This window comes from Corvus hawaiiensis, chromosome 22 (assembly GCF_020740725.1).
Source record: "Corvus hawaiiensis isolate bCorHaw1 chromosome 22, bCorHaw1.pri.cur, whole genome shotgun sequence".
In the NCBI taxonomy this organism is placed as follows: Eukaryota; Metazoa; Chordata; class Aves; order Passeriformes; family Corvidae; genus Corvus; species Corvus hawaiiensis.
The window spans coordinates 3,077,614-3,090,721 of record NC_063234.1 but is presented as its reverse complement, the minus strand read 5'-3'; the positions used below and the strand labels follow the sequence as shown (position 1 = coordinate 3,090,721).

At 47.3% G+C, this 13,108-nt stretch overlaps 1 protein-coding gene across 1 annotated transcript; it reads right to left on the bottom strand.

The window, feature by feature from the left end:
- Nucleotides 1-5,569: 5,569 nt before the first annotated feature.
- Nucleotides 5,570-12,755, bottom strand: LOC125337225 (transcription factor HES-5-like). The gene is made up of 3 exons (XM_048326670.1): nucleotides 7,122-12,755; nucleotides 6,795-6,975; nucleotides 5,570-6,666 (listed from the first exon to the last, which is right to left on the bottom strand). Exons 1-3 carry the CDS (start codon nucleotides 7,182-7,184, stop codon nucleotides 6,425-6,427), a joined length of 486 nt encoding a protein of 161 aa, XP_048182627.1. The 5' UTR covers nucleotides 7,185-12,755; the 3' UTR covers nucleotides 5,570-6,424.
- Nucleotides 12,756-13,108: the final 353 nt, after the last annotated feature.

Sequence of the window (13,108 nt, the reverse complement as noted above, 5' to 3'; positions counted from 1 at the left end):
GCCAATTCAGCAAGGATTTCCCTATGGAGAGGTTTGGGGGGCTTTCCTTGGTAAGCATCCTACTATAATGAGAATATTTTAAACTTCCAACATTTAATAGTGAGTTTTGACTATTAGTCCAGCAAATGCTTTTCTTTCTAGCACAGGAATCACTTGACAGCAAGGCAGTAACTGCCTGCGTGACTATGCAAAATCAGTGAGCCCTGGAAATGGACCATTTTATAGGTTCTGGCACATGCAACTGTTAAAGGGACAATTAAAATGTGCCAGGGAGGGTTTATTCCAAGTGACCATCACAGCTCACAGAAGTTACTCTATTTTTTCATGTAAGTTTATCCCATCTCCCACCTGCAGAACACTTCCCATCTGCCAGTTTGTGTCAGTGCCAAGTGCATGAGCTCCAACCTCCCCTTACAGCCCCCACACAAACTGGAGATAAGAGACTGGCTCCAAATCCCCAGGAAACGGCCCTGAATTCTGACTGACCGCTGTGTTACCTTTCCACAATCGTAAAATGTTTCAGCTCTGTGGGAAGTTCTGTGCCCAGAGGCGTTTTGCTGCGTTTTAGACTCGTAGAGAGTGAAGACCCAGAGAAGCTTTATTACATACTTAGGAAAAGAGGGAAGATCCCGATGTTTCCCAGGAGGAATCTGAAGCCTTTCCTTCTCCCATGCTGCCACCTGGTGACAAATCCCGCTCCAGCTCCTAAAACACCTAAACTCCCATCCCACAGGAGCAACTTTCAGACTCCATCGAACCACAGTTGGTGCAGACATCAAACACTGCAAAAAAATTCACTTTTAGTTGGGAGATTGCTGATCCTTGTTGATGCTGCACCTCTTTCCCTGGCTGAGCAGAGCTCCCGACTCACCTACAACAGCTTCCACCTGCAAGTGAACCCACTGGAAGTCATAATGACGGGGCTGGAGGACAGGTATGTCTTTGCAAAAACACCTTTGGAGAAACTGCTACCAAAAAATTCATAAATCCCTCCTCCTAAATGACAACACTTGCTGAACAACAATAACACAACTCCTTTCCCTCCTGATGAGCTGCTTTCACTGCTGTTTATTTAAAAGTTCACCTCAGTAAAAAAGTAACACTGAATACCTCAAGATCCAGTCACCTTCAGCAACAAGAATAAGCCATCAGCAAATTAAAAAAATAAAAAAAACCAGAACTTACCAGAAAGGTGATTGTAGCACAGAGATGGCTGAAGGTGCCTTGTCACTGTTCTCTGAATTTTCTCCATTTGGGGGTTTGGTTTTATCTTGAAAGTTTTTCACTCAACAATGGCAGTGACCCCTCATGAGTGTTGTGGAGGGATGAGCAGTGGTTAACAATTAGCAGCTTCCACAGCTGGAAGTGCTGGAAAACATCCAACCCCCCCAGTGAAACATTAACCAAAGAAAGAAAAAGGTCAGAAAAAAATGTTGTATTTTCCCCGATTTCTGTCTTTACTGCTCACTGTCACACAGTCAGGACACCCAACCAGCCACAAAATCAGCAAGCACAAAACAAGCAGTGGATTTGCTGGGTGCTCCTGGTATTTTCAGAAAGAAATGTTAGAAAACACTTTACAGACTTGTCACTCATTTGACCACCAAAAGCAAACCCAAGTCTCAGCAGACACACGAGAATCAGCCTCTTTTCCGGTTCAGTTACTTCCCAAACTTTGGAATTGTGGCACCCCTTTTCAGAATCAGTCTCTTTTTATGTTCAGGTACTTCCCAAACTAGAAAATTTGTGGAATTTTGGCACTCCTTTTTGTACAAAAAGAGCTGGGGGTGACAGCAGCTGGGGGCAGTTTGCCCTTCCATGATTACTACAATGCACAGGTTTTCAGAACATGAGAATGGGACCAGTGTTTGCACTTGAATACCAAATCCCACCCTAAAAATCACCATGTTTTTATTCTTAGAACTGTAACAGAAAGTGTTTCTTCATGGACAGATCTGCCTGTGTACAGCAGAGATTTTTTTAAGGAGTTTTAAAGCATTCTCTAAACCTTTCCATTTTCCATTGCCTGCAGCTTTTCCCATCAGAGCTGTGATTTTGCACAGCCGTTCCTATAAACCACAGAGTTTCTGAAACATCACCTTATTCTGCAAAAACACCCAGAACCAATTCTGCTGAACAAACTAACAGAGTTTTAAAAAAGGAAAAAAAAAATTAAGGAGTTGTCTATCATATTTTCCCTGTGCAAAAGGCCACCATTTCCCATTTTTTTCCATTCCTCATGGTCATGTGGATGCCACCTCCCAGATCCAGATGGGTCCCAGCACACCCATCCCAAGCCTTCTCTGTGCTTCTCCAGATTCTTCCACATCTCATTTTAAAGATCATCCTGATAACGAAAGCATTTCTATCCTCACCAAATCCTTCCTTAAAAAACATCCACCAGGATGGTCTTCCAGAATAATCCTTTTCCTTAAGGTAAAGCAAACAGCCACACAACTCAGAGTCTTCCCTTCTGCAGACACCAGGAAAGTTCTTTCACAGGAAGAATGTGTTTTCTTTAATAAAACTTTATTTTTAGACACAGTCGACTCAGAGGATATTAACTTCCTTTACTAAAAACTACCTGGTTCTTGCTGGGCACAATTCCTTTTCCTAGCAGTGTCTTCTTTGCTCTTAAAAACTGAAAAATCTGTACAAAAATGCATTGGAAACTGCGTTGTGTATTATGTGGAATGTTTAAAATGGAAAAAAAAAAGCCATTTTTTTCCCACCAACAAGCAATAGTGGAATAATTAATGCATACCAAGTGTCAACTGTCCATGGGGGAAGAAGAAAAGTCCAGGCATTCCACACAGCCCACTGCTCCTGAAGGGGATGTAAGAGGGAAGAGCTTTCCAGCCCCTGATGACACTCCCAGCGCCTTGATCACTCAGCTATTTCAGACTTTGATGCTTCAGAAGATGCCACTGGGCTATTTCATTAACTCCTTTGCAAACCCTCCTTTTCATTTTCAAGTTGCCTTTCTCTTCATGATCATTTAGGGGAAAAAAGGGTTGTGCTTGGGTTTTTTAACCATCTCCATTGTCTGCCACAGTTCAAACAATGTCCAATTCAGGCCTGGTTCCTTCGGGGTCGGCACCAACTTCCTGCACAGGAGCAGTTGTTTGATCCCCTTTCTCCTCGTGAACATCAAAGGCTGGCCGTGCTGGTCATGCTTTATGACACGTCAAAGGAAAACACAGAGTATGAACAGTCAGCTTTTATCAGAAAATCCTATTCTTTACACTGCTAATAGCCAGGCTTTTACTTCTCTCTTAAGAGCAAGAACCGCTGTTGGGCCACTCTCAAATCGGATTTTAATGTATTACCCAAAAAAAGAGATACCGCTGACACTGCTGCAGAGGAAACAGTCCCACCAACAAGCAGCAAGGGGGATTTTCAGCTGAAGAACTGAGACCATTCTTCAGGATATTATTGTAAAACTAACCCTTTACAGTCATGTTCTTCATACTTATGGGGCACCTAACTTTTCCTCATTTGCCAGATATCTGGGAGGGCAGCTGCACCAGCCAGCAGGACCACAGAGATGAGGATTGCCATGACTGCTATCAGAGGCAGAACTGTGGAAGTGTCCTGCTCCTCAGGTGTGATGTGAGAAAAGAAGTAATTGTGGTGTTAGAACCTGCCAGTGGCACTGCTGCCCTGTTTGCCACATCACACCTCCCAAAGGTCTTCCTGACTTGGTGGGTAATCCAAGTGGGAGCTGGCTCTTACCTCTTTGCTTTAATGCTTGTAAGTGCAAAATGATTCTCCTCAGAAGCAAACTGTCAGCTGTTCTACTCTAGATAAGGGATGTGTCACCTGAAACCCAGGTACCACAATTGTTCTGCTCTCCCAGGCTCCATAGCCAGCTCTGCTGGAACCACCAGAGAGCCTCCCATGCAGTGATAAGTTTGGACAAGAGGCTGAACGCTACATCTGTCATGTGAATGAGCTTATAAAGAGAGGAGTTAAGCTGTTCCCAAGAAGAATAGGAACAGGATTCCACACTTGGAGCCTTACTGGAAGGAAGATGGTGCTGTTTGGAAGAGACTAAAATGCAGATCCAACAGCCTCCAACTCACCCAAAAGGAGTCCAAGCTGCTTCCCTGGGCAGTGGGGCGCAGGTCTCAGACATGCAGGCTGTGGTGGAGGTGCCAGGAGGGCAAACTTCACACACATTGTCCTTGGATTTTGTGCCTAGAAGGGAGAAACCCACAGGATTTCTCTCTGCACCTCTGGCTAAGGACAGCCCAGCACAGTCTTTGTGACCCGGTGATTCCTGCAGAGACCCTTAACCACAGGCAGCAGCTCACACAGTTCTGCCTTTGCACGAAGGGAAGAAGCATAAAGCGCTCTTGGCCACATCACACTCGGTGCCCACGGGGCACTGGCCCAGTTCACAGCCAGCGCTCCGACTGTGTGACCGAAACCACGGCGAGGACCTCGGGGCAACACAAGGACCGGGTTATACCGCAAGAACCGGGTCCCACACGACCCCTGAGGTGGTTTCCCGTCACGGCCCCTCAGGCGGTTCCCTCAGGCGGTTCCCTCAGGCGGTTCCCTCAGGCGGTTCCCCCACGACCCCTGAGGCCGTTCCTTCGTGGTGTCTGGTCTCCCCCCGGCCCCGCTCGCCATCCTCATGGTGCCCCGGCAGGGGTCCCCGCAGGACACCAAAGCAAAAGCGAAAGAAGGCGTGGAGGAAGGGGACGGAAAGGAAAGGAATAGGAAAGGAATGGGAAAGGAATGGGAAGCCGCCGGGCTGTGCGGCTCGGGTTCCCTCAGCGCTTCCCGCCCTCCCGGCCGGGCACAGCGGGGAAGGCTTTGGTAGGGAGAGAGAGCTGTGCCCAAAGTCAGCAAAATACCTCAAGTTATGCCAAAGCAGCCCTTCAAAGCCTGAGAAACCCCTCAGATCCTGGCAAACTAACCCCTCAAAGCCTGACAAACTCCTCAAATCGTGTCAAACCCCTCAAAACCTGACAAATCCTTCAAAACCTGACAAACTCCTCAAATCGTGTCAAACCCCTCAAAACCTGACAAACCCTTCAAAGCCTGACAAACCCCTCAAATTATGGCAAACCCCTCAAAACCTGACAAACCCCTCGAATCCTGGCAAGCCAACCCCTCAAAACCTGGCACAAACCCACCCACCCCTCAAAACCTGGCAAACCAAGCCTTCAAATCCTGGTACAAACCCCTCTAAACGTGGCACAAACCAACCCCCCAAAACCCAGCTTAGGGGGCCAAGTTTGTGAACAAATGGTGTGGAAGGAGGACTCGGGTTCTAGACAGGGGCAGGACATTGCTGCTCAGGTGAGGGGTTTTGGGACAGGAGGGGCAGTGAGCGAGGAAATGCTCAGTAGGATTCAGCTGAGGGAATCTGTGTGACAGGAGCACTCCTTGGGGTTCAGGGTGGCTCACACGGTGGGATTCATAAAAATATACAGAGTAAACATGAATGGGAGTTCCTCGAGCTTTCCAAAAAAATCCATTTCTTCAGAGCGCCATTAACCTTTCTCAGGGGTGCAAGCGGCTGCACACCCTTCAGATGGAGAGACCCACACAGAAGTTGCACACAAATGCATTTTATTGCTCTCTACACACACAGAGACGCATACACAGTATGCAGGTGAGCCATAGGGCAGTCCCAGCACTGGGAGAAACATCATCCACCAGGAATTCAACCACTCAATACAGATAAAAATCATTATTATAATGAAAATGCTAAAAAAGCATAGCTTACACCCAAAATGTATGACATTGACAAATCAAGCCTGTTACCTACTACTTTTCTTTAACATAAAGCAATAACATACTCTTTTTCTAAACCGAAAAAAGCATCAAATAGTAGAAATATTCCACATAGTTTCCTAACTCCTGGTCATCCCTCACACTGTATATACAGGACTATGAAAGGGCCATGAGGGAGAAATCCAAACCAAAACCAAACCCATTTTTGATGCTGAACAACTGATAAGCAAACAGAGGGAAATTGATTTTAACCAAGTGTGCATGAACCAAAGGGAATAAATTTATCCTCCGGAGTGACTGAGCCAACCAGAGTCGCCAGTCAAGTCAGAGCAAAGCTGATGGCTCTTACTGGGAATATTAGAGAAAATCTCCTACAGCAATTCCTGTCCATCACAACTGTAACATTTACAAACACCCTCCTTCATTCTGAAGACGTCGCCCCTGCCCGGGCAGCACTGCAGCAGTGCCTACACAGCTTCAACACTAAAGAGAACACCTCAACTTCTGCCAGAGGATCCCAAAAAAGTCAAAAGCATGGCATTCTCTCATACATAAATAAAACACAGGGGGAAATAAAATCCCCTACAGGAGAGAGGATCAGAGCTGGACTATCAGATGCAGTCAGATCCTTCCTCTGGACTGTCACAGGTCCGTGCAGTGAGGACTGCCCCAACTACCAGGGCCTCCAGAGAGGGCTGCTGTCCTTTGGAGACACTTGCTTCAGGGCACCGGTGTTCCCAGGGGAGAAGGAGACCTCTGGAGCAGATGACTGGCTCTTCTGGAAGTGGCTTAAAAGTTTGGTCTGTGTTTCAGTTCGGACTTTGTGGAGAGAGAGAAAATGGAAAGCTTCTTGCAGACACCTGGAATAGCCCTCTCTGAAGTCAAACTGGGAGCTTTTATGGAAGGATCCTGCAGCTACAGATGGGAAGGAAAGAGAAAGATGGAAGAAAGAATAGTTTAGAGCAGTTGTTCATGGCTCGAGATTGATACAACAGTCACAGACTGGAAGTAAAATGGAGATTGAAAGAAAACCCAATACTCACTCTTCATCTGCAGCTGGCTCTGCTGCTTCAGGTAGCTGACAGTCATCTCCAGGATGTCGGCTTTCTCCAGCTTGGAGTTGGGCTGGTGCCTCTGAAACTCCTTCTCCAGGAGCAGTTTCAGCTGCTCGATGCTGCTGTTAATCCGGTCCCGGCGCATTTTCTCCACCACCGGCTTCCTCAGCTGTAAAAAGCAAAGGAAAAGAGACCTGTTATTATAGGATGTTCCCCCTCACACTTCGCAGGGCTGTTTGCTGCCCACCACTGCTCCTAAACAGCGTGAGGCGAGGTCTCAGCTGGTGTAAACTGCTCTGCTGTGCCTGCACTTACTTTGTTTTTCTCCTTCGGTGTCAGCAGGTTGTCAGGCTCCAAGAAAACGGTGCTGGGAGCCATCTGTCCTGAGCAGAGAGGTCTTGGAGTGGAATCCAGGAGAAACGTGTTGCTGGAAGCTGCCTGTGCCCGATATTTATACTGTCCGAGCTCGGGGCGAGTGTGTGGGTCTGCGGCTCGGTGGCGTTTCCCACACTCGCCAGCCAATCCGGGCCATGGGCAGCACAATGGGAGAAGCAGCTATTCTTGCATGCTCCAGTGCCAGTGAATAGCCCGCGGATAATGACCTTCTCCCAGATGAGCAGGTGGGGAGTGTGTGCTCCGTGAAAGGCTGGGATCAGAGTTACGTGTCAGGAGCTGGGAAAGAGCTGCCCTTCAATGGGAAAGGCTGCTGACTAATGCCGCGGATCAATAGCATTCCAGGGGCAGCCCGGGGTTCACATGCGGGAGGAAGGAGGAGGAGGAAGGAGGAGGAGGAAGGAGGAGGTCAGCTGCGGATGGCGGGAATGCTGCTCCCGGGAGCGCGCCGAGGCACACGCTGGAGCAGGCACAAGGCACACGCACATGCGAGCAGCTCCTGGCGTCCAGAAATTCCTCAAATCCACTCACCTGCTTTCCCCAGTGAGCCACTTGTGGTTCTCCCACAGGTGGCTCTGGCACCAGCTTTGCCCATGGGAAACAGAAAACGGCTTTCCCACTTTGACTTACTGCAAATAAAAACGTTTAATTTTAAGTACACACAATTATTGTAAACATTTTCTGCTTTGATCTTTGTTCCCTTCCCTCAGCAGCCCTTTCGAAAACTCTCGAGTCAAGTCATAAGCACTTCATGTTTCCAAATACCTGCAAGACAAATACTTGTGGAGAAGGGTCTTGGGAGTGTTTTGGGATCAGTTCAGTATCACATGCTGCTTCTCACTTCCTCCCCAAAATGTATTTTACTCTAATTATTTTCATTTAGTCTATACACAGAGGAAAACTGGGTGCAGAAGAGATTTCTATCCTCATAAACTTACTAGAAATCAAATTCCTGATTCCTCGTTATTCTCCCCTTGGCCAGTTCCTGTGTTGGATGCACAGCCTGTGCTCAGGAGGCGCCTGCAGCTGGGAGAGCTGACAGTCTCTGATAAAAATACAGCCAGGGATTCCTGCTGGAAAACTTGAACCAGATCTGCCAGCAATTTATCCATCAAGTAATGTCAGGGCTTATGTTTGGGGAGCTCTTACTGTAATGAGTAAATACCAGTTGTATAAATACCATTAATATATGTGTAGGTGTGTTCACCTTTACATTAATGTGTGTGTGTGGTCACACAGGGCCTTTAATGTGAACACACCCAGAGCACAGGGACACATTTCTGTCTCACTCTGCAGCTCATTATTGGAGCACCAGGTAGGGCTTCAATGACCTCTTCCAGGCTCTGCGTTTCCATCCCTATTGTGCTGCCCTGAATGGGCTCCCTTCTCTCGGCACAGAGCAGCAGCTGTTGAGCTGTTCTTTTATGTCAAGTTGTGGGAAAGCTTTTGTGACACCGTTTCACATGTTCTCCTCAAAGCCCGTGGATTATCTCTGAGCCCATGTAATGCCACCTCTGAAACCAATCTTGCCCTCTGCTCATCCCTCTCAGGGAGATTCCCTGAAACAGAAACTCTGGAGCTGGGACTCCTTTCTCCAGCTCGTTAATTGAGCACACGAAGAAGACAAGTGCCAGTCCTGTGATGGGCAGAGCAGTTTTGCTAGAGACAATTGCTGTTTCCTCTTGCTGCTTTCCTCTTATTCTCGACTCAACACCCAGATTAAAACTACATTAATTCCATGGGAACAGCCATGCCAACCTCACCCTCCTTGCTCTTGGGAGTGGTTGTGCACTGGCACAGACGAGGGGTCAGTGCTCAGAATTTCCTCTCCACCGACATCCAAACTGATCCAGAGCCTGCACCTGAGGAGGCTGAATGCAAAATAATCTTCTGTGGCATTCCACTTTCACTAGAGAGGCTGGAGGCCCTACATATTTAAATTTGGCATGATAGTAAGAATTACAGTATTCAATGTATTACTGGGAGGTGAATGTAGCAAAATCTCCCTGGGGTGGGAAACCCATTGAGGTTCTTATGTCCTCGCTCTGTGTCACGGACAAATTTTAAAGAATCTGAAATAAAAACATGTTTTTAAAACAGCTTTTTATTTTCTCTTTGGTTGCACAAACTCTGAGGGGAAAAATTAGCCAGTTACTGACTGAGTTGGAAGAGTTACTCAGATTAGATGCTCAGTTGCCCAAAACAGATGCTCTGCTTGGGCGGGAAATCCTAAAGAAAGTGATAACAAAAATTCCTCCCTATTATAAATTTTGCAGAGTCTGTGGACTTTAAGAAGAATGTATTTGGAATTACACATCTCCTACTCCAAAAATACACACTACTGGACAGAAAGCTCATTAGGATCCCAAAATACTGGACCTGGATGTTTCAAACAGGGCATCAACAACAGCCTTGCCCCAGAATTCCTGCCAGATGTTAGCCCTTTAGAAAGCCTCAAGGATGCTGCTGCTTTCCCAAGTCTGGAGAGATGCTCCCTGCTCCCACTGCTTCCCTCCTGGTCCATGCTGCCCAGATGGCCTTTTGGGAGCAGGGTTTCCCACTGAACACAAAGCAGAGCCAAGCACCGTTGCTAATGTGGTTTGTAGTCGGGCACACTTCCTTTGTGACAGGAGGGAATATAGTTAAGGAATGATGTGGGAAACTCTGGAGTACGCAAACTTCCACAGTCGTATGTTAGTAAGTCCTTCAGAAAGGGGAGCGGGGCAGAGATGAACTGGGAACAGGAAAGACAGCAAAATGTGGGATATTTAGTTAGTGCTGAGTCCTGAGGAGCATCCTGAGGTGGAAAATAAAATGGGTCCAATCCCAAGGGCCTTACTGGGATCCCCACTGAGGCCAACAGACAATTTGGACTCCAATATTTGCTCTGCAGATTTCATACCTCTGGAACTATTTCCTGATCTCTGTTAACTTGTAGATACAAATTACCTCTAGACCTACAGCAGAATTTATCAAAACCTAATCAAAAATTGAATTTTCTCCTTCCAGATACCAAAATGAGAATCAGGTCTGTTGTTTCCCATTTCTTCCATCCCCCTGGTATTGCTGGTATAAAACCTGACTGAGTTTTCTTAAAAGCCAGGCTCAGTTCCCATAGCTCCACATGGGCTGTACGAAACTCTCACAATACCCTCATGGTCCACAGGAATTGCTCTGTTTCCTGAGACATATTGAACAGACTGGGCAATTAAAGAGGCAAACAGGGCATGTGGCTCAGAAGTCCCAGTGCAATCTAACCCGCTTCTGCCACCTCCAGTGGGATAATTGTCTTTGGCCTGACTGGTGGAAGAGCAAGATACTGTTCTGCAGTTCCCTTCCCTGTCATTTCCTCCCAGCCCTTCCCTGTTTTTCCTCCTAATCCTTCCCTGCATTTCCTCCCTGTCCTTCCTTGTCCTGGTGCAATTTCTGTCTTCCTGCACAGCTTCCTTCCCTTTTTTTCCCTTTTCCTCATGGTTTACTTTCCCTCCATGCAGGTTTTATAATCTGATTTTTCAATCTGTCGCTCCTTTCCCCCCTGCCTGTCACAGGCAGATGTGGTGTGAGGACAGGGGTGTCTCAGAGCCCCGCAGCCGTGGTGAGTGTGGAGTTCCCTCCAGTTTCCCACACCGCTCTCCCATTCAGGGCATTCAGGCGCAGGATAAAGGAAGTGTGCCATGCTACAAGCTGAATTAGAAATGGTGTTTGACTTCCCTTTGTACTCAACAGAAACCTTGCTCTGGGCAGACCATCTGCATAGCCCTCACCGTGGAAAAAACCATTGATCAAGGCCTGTCAGCCCAGCTGGGGGAACTTGGGAAAGTAATTCCTTGTGCCACTTCAGTTCTTTAGGGCTTAACATCTGGCTGGAGGGGGAGGCGACAGTTGATGGTTTAACAGTCTTGCTTCCTTTCAAGTTTGGGATGCTGTTTTGATCCCAGATAAGCCTTTCTGAAATCCTGATTTTAATAACATGGAAAGCATCCAGAAGAGTAGGAATAATGCACTGGCTTTGCATTTTCAAAGTGCTTTACAAATACCAGCTAATGAATTCTCAGCGACCTCCTCCGTGGGTGAGGATGTATTATTAGCAATGTTTTACAAAGGCGGGAAAATGAGGTTGAGAGGAGAAAACCAAGATTTCAAGATTTCAAACAGCCTACAGGTCACAGGCTTCTATGGCCAAGAGGCTGTTTGAGACATCTGGTTTGCAAAAATGCTCAGCACCCACTTTTGTTTTAATTAGCTTTGGCATCTCTGAATGGGGCATGCTCCCTTGCTTGTGGGAGGACTTGGATTTCCAGGCTGGACCACACTCACAGCCATGCACCACCCGGATAAGCAAACACCAAAGTTCTCCTCTGCCCTCAAGTTCAGCAGTGGGGTTTGAAAATGTTATTTAGTATAATTTTTCTAAGCCCATGAAACAGCTGGAAAGGAAGATGCACTCAAATCCCCAATCAGGAAATTCTTACTGATGTGTTCAACAGAAAATAACTCCGTATCTCCAGAAAGTAAACTAAGTTTTAATTTGATTATTTATACTCCTGCAGACCTACAGCTGTGCTTAGGCCCTGGGCAAGTCTGTCTGTCAGCACCGTGGAATTCTGCTCAGCTGCTTCCCAGCAGGTATGGTTATCCTGGGATTGGAGCTCCTCAGGGGAGGGGATGCAGTGTGCCCTGAATTACATGGACTCCTGAGGGAATATGAGAGAATTTGACAACGTGCCTTGCCCTGTGGGTGGAGATGAGGGCATCCAACCCTGCCCATGGCCTGGCAGCTCTTGTGTGTGCCCCTCTGCCAGTCCTTTGCTTGGCTCAGGACCAGGTTTTCTACCTTCTGAAAAACCCTTCTTGCTTTTATCAGACACTATCTCTTCATTCTGCTGCTTGCTGAGTATGGCAAAGATGTCTCCAAAACCAACCTGCCTGGCAGGGCAGGACCTCACAGGAGCCCCGGGACACTTTCCCGAGACACATGTCCGTTGTCCTCCACAGCTGGTGACTGATGGCTGCCAAGCACAAGAAAATGGGTTCCAGTGGGACCTTACACCCCAAAACTCACCCCAAAACTCAGGCTGAGCTCGAGGGAAAGGGAGAAATCCACTGGGACATACAGGAGAGTCAGCTTCAGGTTATAAACTTGTTCCCAAGGCAGGGAAAATCGATCGAGGCTCAGGGGACACCCAGGAAGCCTGTGGCTCTTATCTCCCACTGCTGCCCTTGCTGGCCTCTGAGTGATTAAATGTCTGCCCCATGCAGATGGGATTAATTGCTGCTGCTGTCAGGGGAGAGGTGCCTGCCCTCCTGTCTGGCACAGACACACCATTCCCTCCTCGTTAATGACAGTAAGTGGTTGCTGGGGCCAAACCTCAGGAGCCACATTCCCTATTTCCAACCTGCTCGCTGAAATACCCTCTCTGCAGGATACCTGCTCCCTGCCAAAAGCTTGGCAGCACTATTTGTTGAGTCTTGTGACTTTTATCAGGAGACTCATAATACTTCAGGCCTTCAGCAGGACTTCACATCCAAGTCTCATAATTCTGTAAGAGAGAAAATTAATTATATCGATCCAAAGCCCAAGTTCTCAGTTAAAAAAAAAATCCATCAAAATGCTTCTATTTTTATTAGAAACATCAAATTGTTTTTGTTAAATCCCTGTGATGTTCTGCCTGTTTCTTGGTTTCTCAAAGCCCAAATTTTGACACTTGAAAGGCTGGCAGCACTGCCGGACCCTCAGAGGTGCGGAGCCCATTGTAAGAGCTGAATGCCACTGTCTCCCAAAAAACCCACCCAAAACCAAACAATGAAGGAAGTGCATGAACCCAGCAGCTTCTGTTTGCTGCCCCCACTGCATTGTCAGTGACAGGCTGTTCCCTTCCTTGGCCAGGGCAGGGGAGGTGACTGATGGG

What these genes read in the sequence shown, in the direction of transcription:
- LOC125337225 (XM_048326670.1), bottom strand. Translation starts at nt 7,184, where the DNA reads ATGGCTCCCAGCACCGTTTTCTTGGAGCCTGACAACCTGCTGACACCG. An exon ending in CACCGAAGGAGAAAAACAAA is followed by an intron (nt 6,976 to 7,121) that starts GTAAGTGCAGGC and finishes TGCTTTTTACAG; the next exon opens with CTGAGGAAGCCGGTGGTGGA. An exon ending in GAGCCAGCTGCAGATGAAGA is followed by an intron (nt 6,667 to 6,794) that starts GTGAGTATTGGG and finishes TCCCATCTGTAG; the next exon opens with CTGCAGGATCCTTCCATAAA.